Genomic DNA, 17,930 nt, shown 5'->3' with positions numbered 1-17,930 from the left:
TTTAACCTAAACGTCGAAGAAACGATGATAGAAATAAAAGAAAGGTTCAGAGGTGGGACTAAAATTAAGAATGAAACGATATCAATCACAAGTTTCGCCAAAAATACTGATATCCTCAACGAAATTGAGGATGAATTGCGACACTTGTTGAATGGAATGTACGTTTAATTAATGCACTCCGTGAACTGAGAGTAATATGAACCAAGACCAAAGTAATGGCAAGTTTCAGAAATGAGATTAGCGATAAAAGTAACATCAAAATAGAAAAACACGACTTTAGAAGCAAAATAACGGATTACGGACAAAACAAGGACGACATGGAAAGGAGATTAGCAGAGGCAAAGGGCAGATACCTGGCCAAAAGGAGTCATCCAACATTGAGAAAGAAATTACGTTAGGAGCACTGGATACCAGTCAATCATGTACTTTGATGAAATTGGAAAAGAACAGCGTCAGAGGGTTCAGCATGTGCTGATAGAGAAGAATATTTAGAATTAGGTGAACAGATAAGATAACGAATGAGGACGTTCTCGGGAGAATCGTCGAGAAGAGAAACATGGAGACAGCATTGACAACGATTAGAGACAGGATGAGATGACATACATTAAGGCACAGACTGGTAGTTGAGGGCGTCTTAGAAGGAAAAAGCTGTGGGTTAGAGAGATTAGAATTTATCTAACAAATAAGTGAGGATGCTGGCTGGAGGTGCTATTCAGAGATGAACAGACCGGCAGCACATGAGATAAATTTTGGGCGTATTTCACTAAACTAGGCGGAAGACTGTTGACCTCCTTCCCCTTCTAAAAAAGAAAGAACCGATACATCTAATAACTTTTATTTCGAGAGCCTTCTTGCTACAATAGCAAACGCTCGAATGTGATAGCCAGATAGAAAAAACATGACTGAATGTTACTGGAATTTATATACTGTACGATAGGCAGTCATGTAAGGCAGTAAATTCTTCAAACTGTTGAAAAACGAAGAATGGTTGACCACACAAATATCAATTAACAGGCCAGACGGATATTGTGGACAGAATGCTAACATCAAACCGTATGTGGCCGATGTCTGCCTGTAGCCAACAACAAACAAGTTCCTGGCACACTGAACAGTTTTAGACAATCATCTACCTCTTGTTCTCCTTAATTTTTTTTATATTCTTGCGAGTTAAACGTGCATGGTAACTAGTGATAGCAAGTAGGTGAATGTATATCTCGCGAATCACTACTTTACCGCCTCCGTTTGGTGAGATTGCTTTTATGGAGGAGATGGACAGATAAGTTTAAGATAAAAGAAATAACAACTTCTGACGACATGGTAACTCTGTCGGACGTGTCTGATGACTTTTGAGTGGTTGTAAGAAGAACATCAGCAGAAGTAAAACAGATTAATGGAATGTAGTCGAAGGAAATCAGTCGAGGCTGAAGGGATAAGTTTAGGAAGAGAGACTCGAAAAGAAGTTTACTCTTTAATTTGCAAACTGACTAGTGATATCCAAAGTACAGAGGGTACAAAATGCACGCTAATAATTGAAAGAAAAGCGTTTTCGAAACGGAAAAATATTGTTAACATCAAAAACAGGTTTTAGTGTTAGGAAAGACTTTTCTAAGGTTATTCATGTGAAGTAGACTCTTGTACGAAGTGAAGCATGGATCGTAAACAGTTCTGACAACAAGAGAATAGAAACTTTCGATATTAGTGCTACATAAGAATGCTGGACGTTAGATGGGTAGATGAACTCGTTAATGAGAAAATGCTGAACCGAATTGGGAAAACGTGTATTGCACAGCTTGACTAAAAAAGCGATCAGTTAAAGAGCCGTATGACACATCCTGAGGTATCAAGCAATCGTGAATTTGGTCATGGAAGGACGTGTGGTAGAAAATTATTCACGAAAAGCAAGGCCTGATTATAGCGAAAAGGTTCAGATGAATTCAGGTTGCAGCAGTTATGCAAAGATGAAGTGTCTTGCCTAAAACAGTCTAGTTGCATCACACAAGTTCTAGGGTTGCAAGCCACAACTGCAACATGGATACTTTTAATGTTTGCCCAGTCGAAATTATGGTCTCACACGACGGGTTTTTACTGGCAAACACAATTATTTTTTGTTTGTTTGCAGGTACATGCCTGCAGTCCAGATACACATTAGTATCCCAGTACCACAGTCTATAGAACTCCGATAGAGAAGCCAAAACATTTGTACAGACAACAGAGAAGGTAGAAATTAGTGCGTTAATTCGCTTTCAGCAGCATAGCATGTGTTGCATCTGGGTCAGGCGCTTCTCAATGACATCCTTAGATGGTGAATGAGTTTGCAGGCGTAACATTTCCGCTTCTGTCGAAATCTAAATACCTCACGATACTATATTGTCTCACTAGGCGGCATCATTTTCCGTTTGAACCTCTAGCGGTGTGCTGCGGTATAGTACATTGCGCATTTCAGTGTATTCCAGGATTGTTGAAAGTCTACCAAAAGAAAAAGAAGTAACTAATTTTAATAAGGGGACTAAGCATCGTATGAGTACATTTATACACAGTAGGGAGTGCATTTAGGCCCCTCTGTTGTGAATGCCTGTAGTATTAGAGGAAGAAACTTTCACCATGGTGAAAGTAAAAACACGTACAGTGGAGTATTTTTTGTAGCCCCATTGGATATTCTTTACAGTGAAATGAAAAAATTGAAAAATGGTTACGCTTTGAATTTGTCAGTCAAAGGAGATTGAAAGAAGATTTTCTACGATGTACGATAGACATGTTGGTCTGCAGATATCCCGCACACTCTTGTTTTCCTGTCCAAGTTATCAAGCATCACGCATTCGTCTGCTTCTATGAATCATGAAAGGTTAAATAAAGATATCTGTTATATAGAGTGTGTATTCTAAATGAGAAGGCTGCTTACAAGTTCAGCAAGGCAGAGTGTGGGGGCCTGATTAAATGGAGCATCAGTAAGCAAGACAGCCAATTTACTGAATGTTTCAAGAGCAACCGTTTCAACAGTCATGACAACCTACACAAAACATGGGAAGACATAATCTTGTAAATGTAATAGTGGGCGCAAATCAAAACTGAATGACAGATCGTCGTACGCTAACGCGAATTGTGTCAAAATAACACCAAACAACGGCGGCTAAAGTGACTGCGGAGCTCAATATCCATCTTCGGGACACATCCCCCCCCCCTCTCCAGAAACGATCAACACTTTCCGCCGAGAACTCCATAAAGTGAATATTCATGTACAAGCTGCTATATCGAAACCAATAGTGACGACAACCAACGTAAAGAAGCGTAAAACAGGGTGTCAGCAGCATAAATCCTGGACGGCTGATCAATGGAAACATGTCATAAGGTCCGACGACTCAACGTTTCCGTTATTTCCAACATCGGACCAGGTTTACGTATGGAGGACGCCAAAATAGGCCTACAATCCTGATTGCTTGAATCCAATGGTTAAGCATGGAGATGGAAGTGTGATGGTGCAGGCAGCCATATCATGGTATTCTGCTGGTCCCATCATTACTCTCAAAGGCCGTGGTACAGCCAACGATAGCGTGAAAATTTTAGTTGATCAGGTGCGCCCCATGATTCAAATCTTGTTCCCCAACAGTGATGTCATATCTCAGGATGATAATGCACCCATTCACACAGACAATGCAGAACAAATAGTTAAAATGGCTCTGAGCACTATGGGACTTAACTTCTGAGGTCATCAGTCCCCTAGAACTTAGAACTACCTAAACCTATAAACCTAACCTAACCTAAGGACATTACACACATCCATGCCCGAGGCAGGATTCGAACCTGTGACCGTAGCGGTCGCGCAGTACCAGTCTGTAGCGCCTAGAACAGCTAGGCCACCGCGGCCGACAATGCGGTACAATCGTGGTATGAGCATCATGCAACTGAACTGCAGCTTCTTACCCGGACTTGAACATCATCTAATGCTTGTGGGCAGACTCCGGAGCAGATTTCCGGCTCCCTCGTCACTACAGGAGTTAGAAGAGGTTCAGATCGAAGAGTGGCATAACATTCCACTGGAGACTATAAAATCATTAAAAGCCAGTGTTCCAAGAAGAATCGCAGCTGTATTACGAGCAAATGGGGGTCCAACCCCTTATTAATAAACCATTCCCAAGTAAGTACAGGTGCACAATATTTCACCTATCCGCTGTACCTTACCTTACAAGGCACCACTTTCCTAGCTGTACACGTCTATCAAACAAAAACATTCTCAAACTACTCTACAGCTACTGTCCACCTCTGCAGCAAGCTACTCCACACTCTGCGTAAAATTAAATGTCATGTTGCAATTAAGAAACAATTACTTTGTCGGATAGTAAAGTAGGTGCTCCCATCTTCTTCCAGTTATGCTTATTTCGCTCAGTTATGCTTCTTAGCAAGTCACTCTACTGTCTACCCTCCCTCTCTTCAAAGCATGCATTATTCCTCTCCCTCTTATGGTATGTCCAGTGCAAACAGTTGCCTTCATTTTAAATCTACCTGACTGTAATTTGTTTTCACTGTTCTACTTTTTATTAATACTCAGCGTTTTCTTCTGACGTAGCTACTTCAGTTTGTATTTAATTGTTTGAGTTTTATCCCATATTAAACATCTGTGTCGCAATGAATACAACGCAAAGCATGTAGAGCGTTAGGTTACCTGTCAGGTTGGGCCTGATGACACTGCCAGCATAAATAAAACAGTAAACAAGTAAGAATAAAAAAATAACTGACAAACTGCCTATTGGCTTCTGTCTCGGGTTCATCGGCCGACGTTCATCTAATGGTTTTACTGACGCTTCACCAGCACGAGTGGCTGGCATTGTCAAAGCTTCCCCCTCCGTTGCCGGTGGTGAGTGGCAATGGAGGGTGAAGCTTTGACAATGCCAACCACTCGTGCTGGTGGTGCGTCAGTAAATTCATTAGATGAACGTCGGCCGAAGAACCCGAGACAGGAGTCAATAGGCACCTTTGTCAACAAGTGGCCACGAAAGCCTTAACAATTTTGTAAAAAAATAACTCTTGAAGCTTGCTAATATGTTTTAACATGTAGAAGTGATTGCAGGAATTACTATGCACACAGTTCTGATACCAATAGTTTTGAATGCCTTTGGAAATCGTGTTTTGTATGTTAAGTAGTGGGCCGCCATGACTTTTTCTAGGATATGTACCATAATACTCGTCGGAGACTTGCCATTTGTTACTATAACGAAGACTTGAAGACGGGGTTGGGAGCGTGTGAAGGGGGGGGGGGGGGGAAGCGGGAGGGGCAGAATGACATTATAGCAGTAAATTAGAAAGATATGTTTGCGGATCTGGGGTATGGTTTTCCGATTCGGTAGGAAGACAGCTTGTGTTCAGTTACAAAAGTATACGGGTAAGGATGAATATCACAATATGTGACGTAAATGGCCGTACCTTTTGGTGGCACTGACGTACAACCTTAAATTTCTTAAGTCTCCGAACGGACTATAGATCTTAGTAATTGACGTAAATTTCTATCCATTGCTGAGAAGAGGGTCGGGAGGGCAGACAGGCAGGCAGGCAGACAGACGGAGAACAAAGTGATCGTTAAGGGTAACTTTCTTACCGATGTACGTACGGAACTCTAACAAAGAAGAAACGTAATTCAGTCACACAGTTAAGCATACCACGAAATTATTCTGAAAGCTTGATATAGTATATATTCTGTTTTGGTATCTTCGAGAATAATTTCATAGTAAACACCAAGTGATCAATTCCAAAGCAATAGTACTGGCAGTTCCGTCCCCGGTAGCTGAGTGGTCAGCACGACTGAATGTCAATCCTCAGGACCCGGGTTCGATTCCCGGTTCGGGTGGAGATTGCCTCCTCTTAGAGACTGGGAGTTGTGTTGTCCAAATCATCATCATTTCATTCCCATCGACGCGCAAATCGCCGAAGTGGCGTCAAATCGAAAGACTGGCACCCGGCGAACGGTCTACCCGACGGGAGGCAATAGTCACACGACATTCACATTTTTTCACAGTAGTGACAAGCTCCATGCTGTTTTTCCATCAAGAAATTCTGTGCAAACACTTATTAAGGTGAACTCTTAACGCTACTCGCTAAGTTAAAACTTTGCGCCTGAGAAGACATGGACTACGCCTGTGGAAGTTCCATAGGAATACACTGCTCCCAAGGATAATAATGTACAGTAAAAATGTGATTGACTTGATCGTGCTTGGTTGCTTGAAATTTTGATTCGAATGTAAAGATAAAGAACACCAGAAGTATACGCAGGTGAAATTGAATCAATTAAAGGTGGTGGTGGTGGTGGTTTTTGGGGGAAGGAGACCAGACAGCGAGGTCATCGGTCTCATCGGATTAGGGAAGGACGGGGAAGGAAGTCGGCCGTGCCCTTTGAAAGGAACCATCCCAGCATTTGCGTGGAGCGATTTATGTAAATCACGGAAAACCGGACGCGGGATTGAACCGTCGTCCTCCCGAATGCGAGTCCAGTGTCTAACCACTGCGCCACCTCGCTCGGTGAATCAATTAAAGGAAAGTTACAAATGGTGCAGGCACTTTGAAAGATTACATACATTTATTCATGTGATACCTTCGAGAGAATAAGCGTCAATAATGAAACTGATGGTTTGAGCAATTATATAACACATATAAGTAAACTAGAGCGCGGAAATAAGGCTTTGCAACAGGATGAATTAAATGCAGGTATAGGATTTTATAAAAATGTTTTCTGTACTGGACTTCATTATTAAATGGAGACTTACATAAATTTCGATAACAGGCCGCAAAAGAAAAATTCGGAGTAGGCATTAAAATCCATGGAGAAGAAATAATAACTTTGAGGTTCGCCGATGACATTGTAATTCTGTCAGAGACAGCAAAGGACTTGGAAGAGCTGTTGAATGGAATGGACAGTGTCTTGAGAGGAGTATATAAGATGAACATCAACAAAAGCAAAACGAGGATAATGGAATGTAGTCGAATTAAGTCGGGTGATACTGAGGGAATTAGATTAGGAAATGAACACTTAAAGTAGTAAAGGAGTTTTGCTATTTGGGGAGCAAAATAACTGATGTTGGTCGAAGTAGAGAGGATATAAAATGTAGACTGGCAATGGCAAGGAAAGCGTTTCTGAAGAAGAGAATTTTTTTTAACATCGACTATAGATTTAAGTGTCAGGAAGTCTTTTCTGAAAGTATTTGTATGGAGTGTAGCCATGTATGGAAGTGAAACATGGACGATAAATAGTTTGGACAAGAAGACAATAGAAGCTTTCGAAATGTGGTGCTACAGAAGAATGCTGAAGATTAGATGGGTAGATCACACAACTAATGAGGAAGTATTAAATATGATTGGAGAGAAGAGAAGTTTGTGGCACAACTTGACCGGAAGAAGGGATCGGTTGGTAGGACTTGTTCTGAGGCATCAAGGGATCACAAATTTAGTATTGGAGGGCAGCGTGGAGGGTAAAAATCGTAGAGGGAGACAAAGAGATGAATACAGTTAGCAGATTCAGGAGGATGTAGGTTGCAGTAGGTACTGGGAGATGAAGAAGCTTGCACAGGATAGAGTAGCATGGAGAGCTGCATCAAACCAGTCTCAGGACTGAAGACCACAACAACACAACAACATGATAATGCGTGTCTAATAACGCAATTTTTTTTTTTTTTTTTTAGTTGGAGTTTATGTAAGTTACTCAATACCTTTTACTCGCGCGTTAAGTACGTGGTGCCCTCTATACGGAAGTTAACTTAAGATACTAGTACGTTTATCATTTGGTACTGATGTTCTGTTGAGCATACTTGTTAGTGTATTGTTTTTGAGGTGAATTTTTACTTTCCAAAAGCCAAATCGGTTTATTCTAAAGTACCTTTCCAATACGATATGTAATAGCTGAATGCGTACTTTTTGGATCCACAACTTTATCCACATTTCCTATATAGGTTTCACTTGAACCTTTTCTAAGCAAAGTAAAATTTCTGGTGTCACGATCTCCTACTGAAGAAAATAATTTTATTATCATCAATTCGTATATCAAGAGTTCTAATAAACCTGCGTTATGCAACTGGTTGGCTGACTTCTTCTCCCAACACACAAATTAAGTTGTCTTGGAAACGTGGAGAAACGGCGGTGATGACGTGATTGAAAACCTTTATTAACTCAGGCTGAACATTTGGGAAACTGAGACGAATCCAGAAGAATGGAATTAGGCTCATACAGATCCTTAACACAAGCAAGGAAGCTAAAGAGGAATCTCTTTAGTGGCTGTTACGAGCAAAATATGACCGACGGACCTTCAGAAGTGTTTAGAATATCAATTAGAACACCAATTTGGTGAACACGAATAGAGGATTAGAAAGGGCCGGGCCTGTATAGAAAAGATTATGAATCTGAAACTGATTGTAAGGAACTACTATCTAAGAAGAAAAAGCTTTTCATAAATTTTGCAGACTTCAAGACAGCTACGACTCAGTAAATTGAGAAACACTCTTCAAAGCAACGGAATAATTCTACAGGGACAAAAAGCTTGACAATAGTTAAATAAACATTGATAGAAACAAGGTGCGGAATGAAATTCCGTGAAATAAATTCGCAACCGTTTGAAATCAAACAGGGCAAAAGGGTGGGCGATGGCCTCTTCCCAACGCTCTTCAACTGCGTTTTGGAAAACGTAATAAAGGAATGGAATCTCAGTCTCATAAAAAAATAAATACAGGGAATAACATTTGGATGTAAAAACCTGAACGTTCTGCTCAGCCTGTCTAGCCTTTGCACGTGATTTAACAATATTTTTCGCTGTCTAGCCTTTGCACATGATTTAACAACATATTTAGGGATATTGACACACCAACTGAGCAGATCTACATTTTGAAAGAGACGGCGGAGAAGGCCGGTCTATAATTGCGAGTATCTCTAGAGAAGACAGAATTCAGAACGAACATTAAAAAAGCTCAAGAATTTCTTAGCGCAAGACACAGCACTATTAATGGAGTGAATAAATACAAGAGAAACAACACAGCGAAGTGGTCTTGATGAAGAAAAGAACGGAAAGGGAGAACAGCGAATGAAAATGGCTAATCAGCGAAGGATGTTTATATAAAAAATCTAACTACAACGCTTTCACGAAACCAGAGTGCATTTATACAGTGGAACTTTTATCTCAACAAAAAGGTAGAGGCGGCAGAGTTGGAGGAAAGGGGAACGCGGGTAGTATGAAAATTACTCTGTTCAAGTAAAGCTGGGAGTATCTGGATGCTAATGACACTTTTACTGCACTTAACTTTCCTATACATCCTGTTATGTTTCTTCAATATGCAAATGCACTACAGATGGGTTGTATTATGGTTTGTTATTCACATTGTAAGTAAGTACTGTTGTTCATCAAAAAATGTTGTTTAATATCCAACTGATTTATAGTAATGGTTATCTATGTACATCTTAGGCTGGAAACAATACAATGGTACATTGCGTATATTTGTTTCTGTCAGACTCACCATTGACATATCCTGTCTATTTCATTTCTTTTTAAAGAGATAAACACCATAGCTGATCTCCCACCTTCAAGTTTATTCCATATGGATGTAAATGTGTATACTATTAATATTACTGTATGGGTCTCTGGTGTTCACCACTATTATCGTTTTAATTTCTTGTCATCACTGTAATGTATTTCAGAAGAAGTTAGATATCGTTGTGAATGTGTTGTATAGCATTCAGCAATTGCAAGAGTTATGTGATAACTCATGGTCCTGTGAGCTAATGTTTCATTATGGGTACCAATCTACAGTAGCTTACACTTGACTTGATCACGTTTTATAATGTTTATGTGACTTCTCTCCAAAAATTTTACAATAAGTATGTGGAACAATGAACAATTTTATTTTTAACTCTTATTATGTATGATATGAACTTCTAGTCAGTAAGTTGCCTTTTGTGTGAAGTATGTTGTTGCTCTCATGATGTAGTTCTCATTTTAATGCGCAATGGGTCAGGCGTTTCTTTTTTAACTAAAGCAGCTATTGTCAATTGCTGTTACGTGCATAACCTTCATGTATTGACTCCACTTACACATACACTTGACATCTTACAAATACATGTTAATTCTAGACAACATGCGAATTTGGCGTTTAAATATTCTTCGTTACATTGTTAGCGATTTTATAGCAAATCCTTAATATGGACATTACATGTGTTAGATATAACATCTGTTGGCACGAGATCTACATTTCGTGTGATGTGTTACATAAATTATTTATAAACAGAGGTCTACATTGTATCTAATGTTTTTAATTCTTTACATAGGCAAGTACCTATTTTGTTTAGCAATCACTTGCCTGGATTAGGTGAAACTTTTTTCTATTTGCCTTTCAAAATACATTCTTATCGGCTGAGCCTCCGATGCCTTTTAGCTACAGTTTGACTGTGATAGGGGAAGTTATTCACCTTTACCATTATTATATACATGTGTTACCAATATTCCTTAAAGCTAAATCTGGCCACATGGTTAGTTACGCTGTGGTTGTTCCCCCGCTGCCCCCCCCCCCCTTCTTCTTTATGGTGTTAGCTTTACTGATATGCTTCGCTTTACTGATGTACTTGGCTTCTGATTTAGCGCTTCATACATAAGATGTTTTCTTCTAAATGTAGTCGATATTTTACAATAACGGTTCATTTCTGTAAAATAGGTGCATATGAACGATGAGTGACATTTCAGCCTATTTCTGAACACTGTATTTTATCTTGTTTTTATGTTAAGGATACTATTCATTACATTTATGAAGGAATTCGCGTTTTTATATACATTTCATGGATTATACACAATGATTATACTAGTGTTTAAAATTAGGGCTTTATAATGATATCTACCTTATATCGTAAGATCGATGTTATTCTATGTTTTGGGACAGCAACATTGTTTTTCTGTTTACATGCGAAACTATGCCAAAGACATTCGCCTAAGTTCAGTAACCTACATTCAGCAAGAAACTTATCATTCAGCTATTTTTGTACCATATGACGAAAATACTTTATGAAGTTCTTTGACCAACTCTTTAATATTTAGTATAATTGTAGCACTGATACCTTTGATCCTCTCCTGAGTACTGCTGTGTTTACGCGTGTTATTAGTATGTTTGCTTTTAAAAGTCGTGTGTTATACTGTAATTCATGGCATGCTCTACGTATGAGACGTGGCAATTATTTAACTAATGTAAATTGTTATGTTGTGGCCTAAACTGTTTTAACCCTGTAAGTATTCTTGTACATTTTGTACTTCCTTGGGAAAGATTCTGTGAATTTCCTGTGTACTACATGTATTTTTTGTCGCTTTGGACTGAATCCGTGGAGATGGTCTCCGACAAAAACCGGTCGATACTTGGTTTTAAATAAAAAAGAGCCCATTGTCAAACATGCGTGTCATATTTTGAAAGAATTTTAAAAGCATTCGGAGAAATATCTTCTCTTTTTATTTGGCGATCGTAGACGACATTTCTACTGGGCGAGGCCGAACATCACGCCACGCTGTAGTTTCCTGTGCCGTTTCCAATCCTCCGCTGCCAGGGCTGAGGGCAATCATAACCGGGTGATTGGTAGAGAGTCATTCCTCATCCCGTCCTGACTCAATACCGGTCATACTAAAGGAAAGCAATATGGAGACTGTATCTGGGCTGTTTTAAGTAAGTAATGGCTATGGACATTCCCTGAAGACGAATAAGTTTACTTGTGATAAACATCACCTTGATGTTCATTATTCCTTTACTTACTATACTTGAAGCCGCAACATAATCAGTGTGGAACTCTGCAAAATTTGGATCTGGTGATCTTCACGGTTTATTTCTTTTTTTTTTTTGGGGAGCTTTGTAAGTTATGTGGACACAAGTTTTAAGTTGGAGGGTTTGCACGGACTGGTTAACCCTTCACCTTTTCTGTTGTTTCTTTTGTGGGTTGGGTAGACTCCGACAACTTTGTGAAACACATTTTTGTCAGAAACAAAATCTCCAAACAACACGTTAACGTTTTCAAAAAGGATTCTGGAGACTTCATTCTTTAAGATAGCCCAAATATAATCCGTCTTACCGGGATTGTTCCCTTTGTCTTTATTCATAAGAGTACAGCAGCTTATAAGCGTGTAATTTTTGCTTCGAAAGCAATATGTTATAAGCGACACTCTTTCTAGCAGAAAATAAATATTTCTGAGTCAATCACTTTATGACAGAAATGGCCGTTCCATGATTTGTAATAACTCGCTTGTGATTATTTCCTACTTTTCCTTTAAAGATGCGATAGTTCTCTTATTCCATAGCATTGTCGTCTGTGAACCGTGTTTCCTGTAATATCATAAATAGATGTTCTTTGTTCATGTAAAACTTTTGATAGTTGGTTTATTTTTTCAGTTTTTAAAAGGGGCTTTACTTCAACGTTTGAGATAACTATTTCTTTTTGAGTCTCTGTTTTCCACAGTGGCTTCTCATAATCTTATGACACTTTCATGAATGCAGGTTTTGGGTTCCTAGAAACTGCAGGCCCAATAGCGCCACCTTTTGAGACGACCTTCTGGGGTAGTTTCTTCCTGAGACGTACCCATCATGCATTCAGAAGTTACTTAAACTTCAGAAGACGGAAATAAATTTCTCTATTTCATCTTTAGAACTACAATTACAAGTTGCATCGTTTCAGGGCGTATTTCATAGGCGATAACTATTTTATTTCGCTCAAGTCCTCCGGAAATCCGGTGAGGACCACGTGTTCGACACCCAATTATTATTTTGCGTGTTTGCAGGACCGACAGGCAGCCGCCGGTTCCTGACGGACTTCCTGCAGGAGCTGCCAACGCCCGCCACGGGTCCCCAGTTCGACACGAGTGTGCCCAACAACCTGACAGGACTGGTGGGCAAGACGGCCGAGCTTAACTGCCGCGTCAAGAACCTCGGCAACAGGACGGTCAGTTGTTCCATCTATTCACTTCCCGTAACCCTCAGCTTTACAGCTGTTACACCTATAGTTAGCGGGAAAATTACAGAAAACTTGTTGTGGGACACCATAGTGAACATGGTATGGAGAAAATGGCGTCTACTGTGCTGATTGTTTATCCCTTTACACTCGATTTTTTCACGCTATACAACCACGGCACTCGTAATATTTTCACTAAAAATAACCTCTAATTGAATTGTGCCAAAGCTTGCCACACTATGTGTTCAAAAGTATACGGACATCTCCAAAAACATACATTTTTCATATTACGTGCATTGTGCTGCCACCTACTACCAGGTACTCCTTAGCAGCTACCTTAGTTCTCATTAGACATCGTCAGATAGCAGAATGGGGCGCTTCGCGGTACTCACGGACTTCGAACATGGTCAGGTGATTGGGTGCCTCTTGTGTCATAAGTCTGTACGTGAGATTTCCACGCCATTAAACATCCATAGGTGCACTGTTTTCCATGTGATAGAGAAGTGGAAACGAGAAGGGACACTTACAGCACAAAAGGGTACAGGCCGACCTCGTCTGTTGACTGACACAGACCACCGACAGTTGAATGTGTAATAGGCAGTCATCTATTCTGGCCATCACACAGGAATTCCAAACCGCATCAGGATCCACTGAAAGTGTGTGACAGTTAGGCAGGAGGTGAGAAAATTTGGATTTCATGATCGAGCGGCTGCTCGTAAGGCACACATCACGCCGGTATGCGAGATGACGCCTCTCTTGGTGTATGGAACATAAACATTGCGCGATTGAACAGTGCAAAAATGTGTGGAGTGACAAATAACGGTACACAATGTGGCGAGCAGATGGCAGGGTGTGGGTATGGCGAATGCCCGGTGAATGTCATCTGCCAGCGTGTGTAGTGCCAACAGCAAAATTCGGAGGCGATGGTGTTATGGTGTGGTCGTGTAGTTCATGGAAGCGGCTGGCACCCCTTGTTGTTTTACGTAGCACAGCACAGGCCTACATGGATGTTTTAAGCAGCTTTTTGCTTCCCACTGTTGAAGAGCAATTCGGGGATGGCGACTGCATCTTTCAACACCATCGAGCACTTGTTCGTAATGCATGGCCTGTGGCTGAGTGTTTACACGACAACAATATACCTGCAATGGACTGGCCTGCACAGAGTCCTGACGTGAATCCTATATAACACCTTTGGGAAGTTTTGGAACGCCGATTGCGTGCCAGGCGTCACCTACCTCTCCTCAATGCGGCACTACGTGAAGAATGGGCTGCCACTCCCCAAACATTCTTCCAGCACTTGATTGAACGTATGCCTGCGAGCGTGGAAGCTGTCATCAAGGCTGAGAGTGGGCCAACAACATACAGAATTCCAGCATTACCGATGGAGCGAACCACGAAATTGTAAGTAATTTTCCGCCAGGTGTCCGGACACAGTTGATCACATAGTGTATCAACTGAACACTAAAACAAATTACACGAACTTTATGACACATGATGTTTTGTTTTTCTTTTGATGTATTTCATCACTTCAAGGTGTGGTACTTTTGGAGGCATTCACCAGGTAGAGTCCTGGTATTCTGGGACTTGTGTTTTAAGTTGTAGACCGTTTCCCTTCTACCATGTTTTCCCTTTCTCTTACTGCGAATAGCACAGACTTTAGTGTTTCTCCTTTCATTGGAATAAATGAAGTGTGGTTGCCTTGATAGTCTCTCCTCGTCATCGAGAGTTGATGATCTTCATTGGTTCTTCAGTTTAACAACAGTTTTCAGAAAAATCGCTTTGTATGTCTTGTGGCTCAAATTTGGTTCCTGGTTGGAAGCAGCATCCAGATGATGAAGCTACTAGCTGCTGTCACAGTTTTGTTGTTTCTGTCATCGCTGAAATCACTCATATCACTCACACTTTCATACTAGATCTCCAATATTGCTTTTCGATTACAACGTAAATTTACTATTTATGTTGTTATGGTACCGAACACCGCCTTTGAAGTGATCTAAAGAAACGTTAAAACAGAACAGTGGCGGTATGCGTTCGACAAATGCGTTTCCTCGTAGCTGTATCGCTTACCGATATATGTCGGAACACTGCAGTACATGACATACGGAGGTGAGAGCCCTGGAATACGAATTATAGCGAATTAAATCCGATTAAGGGCGATGCCCAACATAAATTATTACGCGGTCGGGTCTGCCCCGCCGGTCGAGCGCTACGGGTTAATGATCATCAGCTTGTTAATGATGGTTTGTTCAATGATCATCACTTTGGTAATGGTGGTTGTGAGTAATTCCTAAAGGGCCACCATTAGATTAGATTAGATTCAGTTTTCGTTCCCTCGACCCAAATAATTACACGATTCTCGTGGGTGTGGAACATGTCGGGAAGTGCAACAGAGAAACGTAAAACAGTTGAATTTAATAGTTGCTACCCTGATCATTTGTCAGGAGATAGTCGAAAAACGTTAATACAATGATGTAAACTGTAACAGCTAATATTTACAAAATTAACACACTGTCAGAATGACACGCTGTTATGCACTATTAATAAATCTGTCATACACAAAATACTTAATCTTAACTGTTCTGACTAAGTGTTGTCAAAACTGAAATCTAACCGATATTTTTACTTAAGCTGGCTTAACAGTCCTTGTGAAGTTATTCATCTTTGGAGTAGAAGGAGTTGCCTATCAAAAAGTCTTCCAAACCCTGTTTAAACCGTGCTTCATCTGAAACCAAGTTTTTAATGGTTGCTGGAAATTTATTGAAAGAGTGTGTTCCTGAATATTGGACCGCTTTTTGGACCAAGGCCAGTGATTTAAGGTCTATAAGTAGATTGTCCTTACTCCTAGTATTGATACTATGCATTGAGCTATTGGTTGGAAACAGAGATGTGTTACTTGCAACAAATTTCATTAAGGAATAAATACATTGAGAAACAGTGGTTAGAAGACAAAGTTCCTTGAACAGGTTTCTCCAATATGTTCTTGAATTTACACCACAAATGATTTTTATCACACACGTTTGTTCCCTAAAAACGTTTGTTCGGTTTGATGAGTTGCCCCAGAATATGAACACAGATGACAAAATAGAATGAACGCAAGCAAGGTATGCAAGTTTTTGTATATCTCCTACATTTGATATCATTCTCACAGCAAATACAGAGTTTTTTAGGCGCTTAAGTAATTCTGTGTTATGTCCATCCCAACTGAATTTATTATGGAGGTGTAATCCCAGAAATTTAACACTGTCAACCTCTTCGATCTGCATGTCGTCATATGTTATACTCATGCTGGAAGGAAATGTCCTGCAGGTTCTAAACTGCGTATAGTGGGCCTTCTTAAAGTTTAATGACACTGAATTAGCTTTAAACCACTTATTAATGTCAGGGAAAATTAGACTAGCAGCTATTTCTAAATCTGGACTTGACTTGCTACTTTTTGCAATGTTTGTATCGTCTGCAAACAAAAGAAACTTAGCATCTGGCTATGTAACAGATGACAGGCCATTAATGTACACGAGAGAAAGCAATGGACCCATGTGGAACCTTGAGGAACACCACATGTAATTAATTCGCAGTGAGATGAAGACTGACTGCTTACTGCACAGATATTTCGCAACGATACCCTTTGTTTCCTGTTAGATGTATAAGACTCAAACCATTTCGCAGCACTCCCGGTGACACCATAATACTCTAATTTGCTTAAGAGAATGTTGTGGTTTACAAAGCCCAAGGCATTTCACAGGTCACAGAAAATTCCAGTAACCTCTAATTTATTATCTAATGAATTAAGTACATTCTCACTGTAAGTGTAAATAGCTTCCTCTTGGAGGAAGCAGGCAAAAGTGAAATTGGTCGATAGCTTGTGGTATCTCGTTATTACCTTTCTTGCAAAGAGGCTTAACTTCACCATATTTTAGCCAGTTTTGCAATGTTCCCCAGATAAGAGATTGATTACGCAAATAAGTTAAGACAGAACTCGCATGAGCACTCTTTGATTAACATTATTGATATATTATCATACCCACTGGAATACTTAGATTTTAAGGATTTTATGATGGGTGCTACTTCTTTGGGAGATGTGAGTGTCACTTCCATTTTACTGAAATTATTTTTACAAGACTGGTCTCAGATACTCCATTGCACTTATCGCTGAACGGAACTGGAAGCTTGTGTAGAAACCCTCTGCCTTAACCCGGATGGAGGGTGCCAACAGTACGTTGTGGTTGCTAAACCCATGAGCGAGGTGTGATGGTACGTTACGGATCATGAGGTAGTACCGAAGCACATGCTAGCAGCATGACGCACGTACAGGTTTTGACCCCCATAGTTGTCGCAGAGAGTGAAAAGATTACGGTATCTTATTACAGTAACGTCCTAGACATATTAACTCTGCTACTGAAGGAAATATAGAACAACTTATATCACGTTCTGTTACACATTTATTATTAGAAGTAACCTGACGCAAGGATATGACGAAGAAAACGTTTCGTTTGACAGAACTGATATCACAAATGATTCAATTAAAATTGGTCTGTTCCAGGAGACTTACGTTGGACGCATGCATGACGACCCACCCTGCTAACTTGTACAAGTGGTCAGGCCATATGCTACGTACATCTAATCAGACTGACACTGAGAGCGCTTCAGTTCAGTATGGACCGTGGCGTGTGCAGGTGCGTACTGAGGCAGTGCAGGAGCACAGTCGTGTACAGAGCGTCGCAACTGTCGAACGAGCAAAGTGTCTTGGAACGGACCGCCATTTCGCCACGTTCCACACACAAGGACAACATCCAGCAGGAATAGAATGGCATGCGACGGTTCCTCTAATACAGTGTTGACCGCACGAGACCAAAATGAAAGTTGGAACGCCTGAAAATATCCGACGAGTTAGTGCAGCTCTGCAAGGAAACCCATAGCAATTTTTCAGTCATTATTTCAGAACGTTACAAATATATCGTAGATCTTCGCAGAGGACTATGAAAAAGGATTTAAAATGTCAC

The 17,930-nt window shown here is 40.3% G+C and overlaps 1 protein-coding gene across 1 annotated transcript in view; it reads left to right on the top strand.

Moving 5' to 3' along the window:
- The window catches only part of LOC124625120 (zwei Ig domain protein zig-8-like), a 144,066-nt gene that overhangs the window by 86,584 nt on the left and 39,552 nt on the right, over nucleotides 1–17,930 (top strand). The window contains exon 2 of the mRNA XM_047149149.1: nucleotides 12,764–12,924. Within this exon, the coding sequence (XP_047005105.1) occupies nucleotides 12,764–12,924 (161 nt within the window). The remainder of the gene's footprint in view (nucleotides 1–12,763; nucleotides 12,925–17,930) is intronic.

This window comes from Schistocerca americana, chromosome 1 (assembly GCF_021461395.2).
Source record: "Schistocerca americana isolate TAMUIC-IGC-003095 chromosome 1, iqSchAmer2.1, whole genome shotgun sequence".
Taxonomy (NCBI): Eukaryota; Metazoa; Arthropoda; class Insecta; order Orthoptera; family Acrididae; genus Schistocerca; species Schistocerca americana.
The sequence above is the reverse complement of the archived record's forward strand: the minus strand, read 5'-3'. Positions and strand labels throughout refer to the sequence as shown.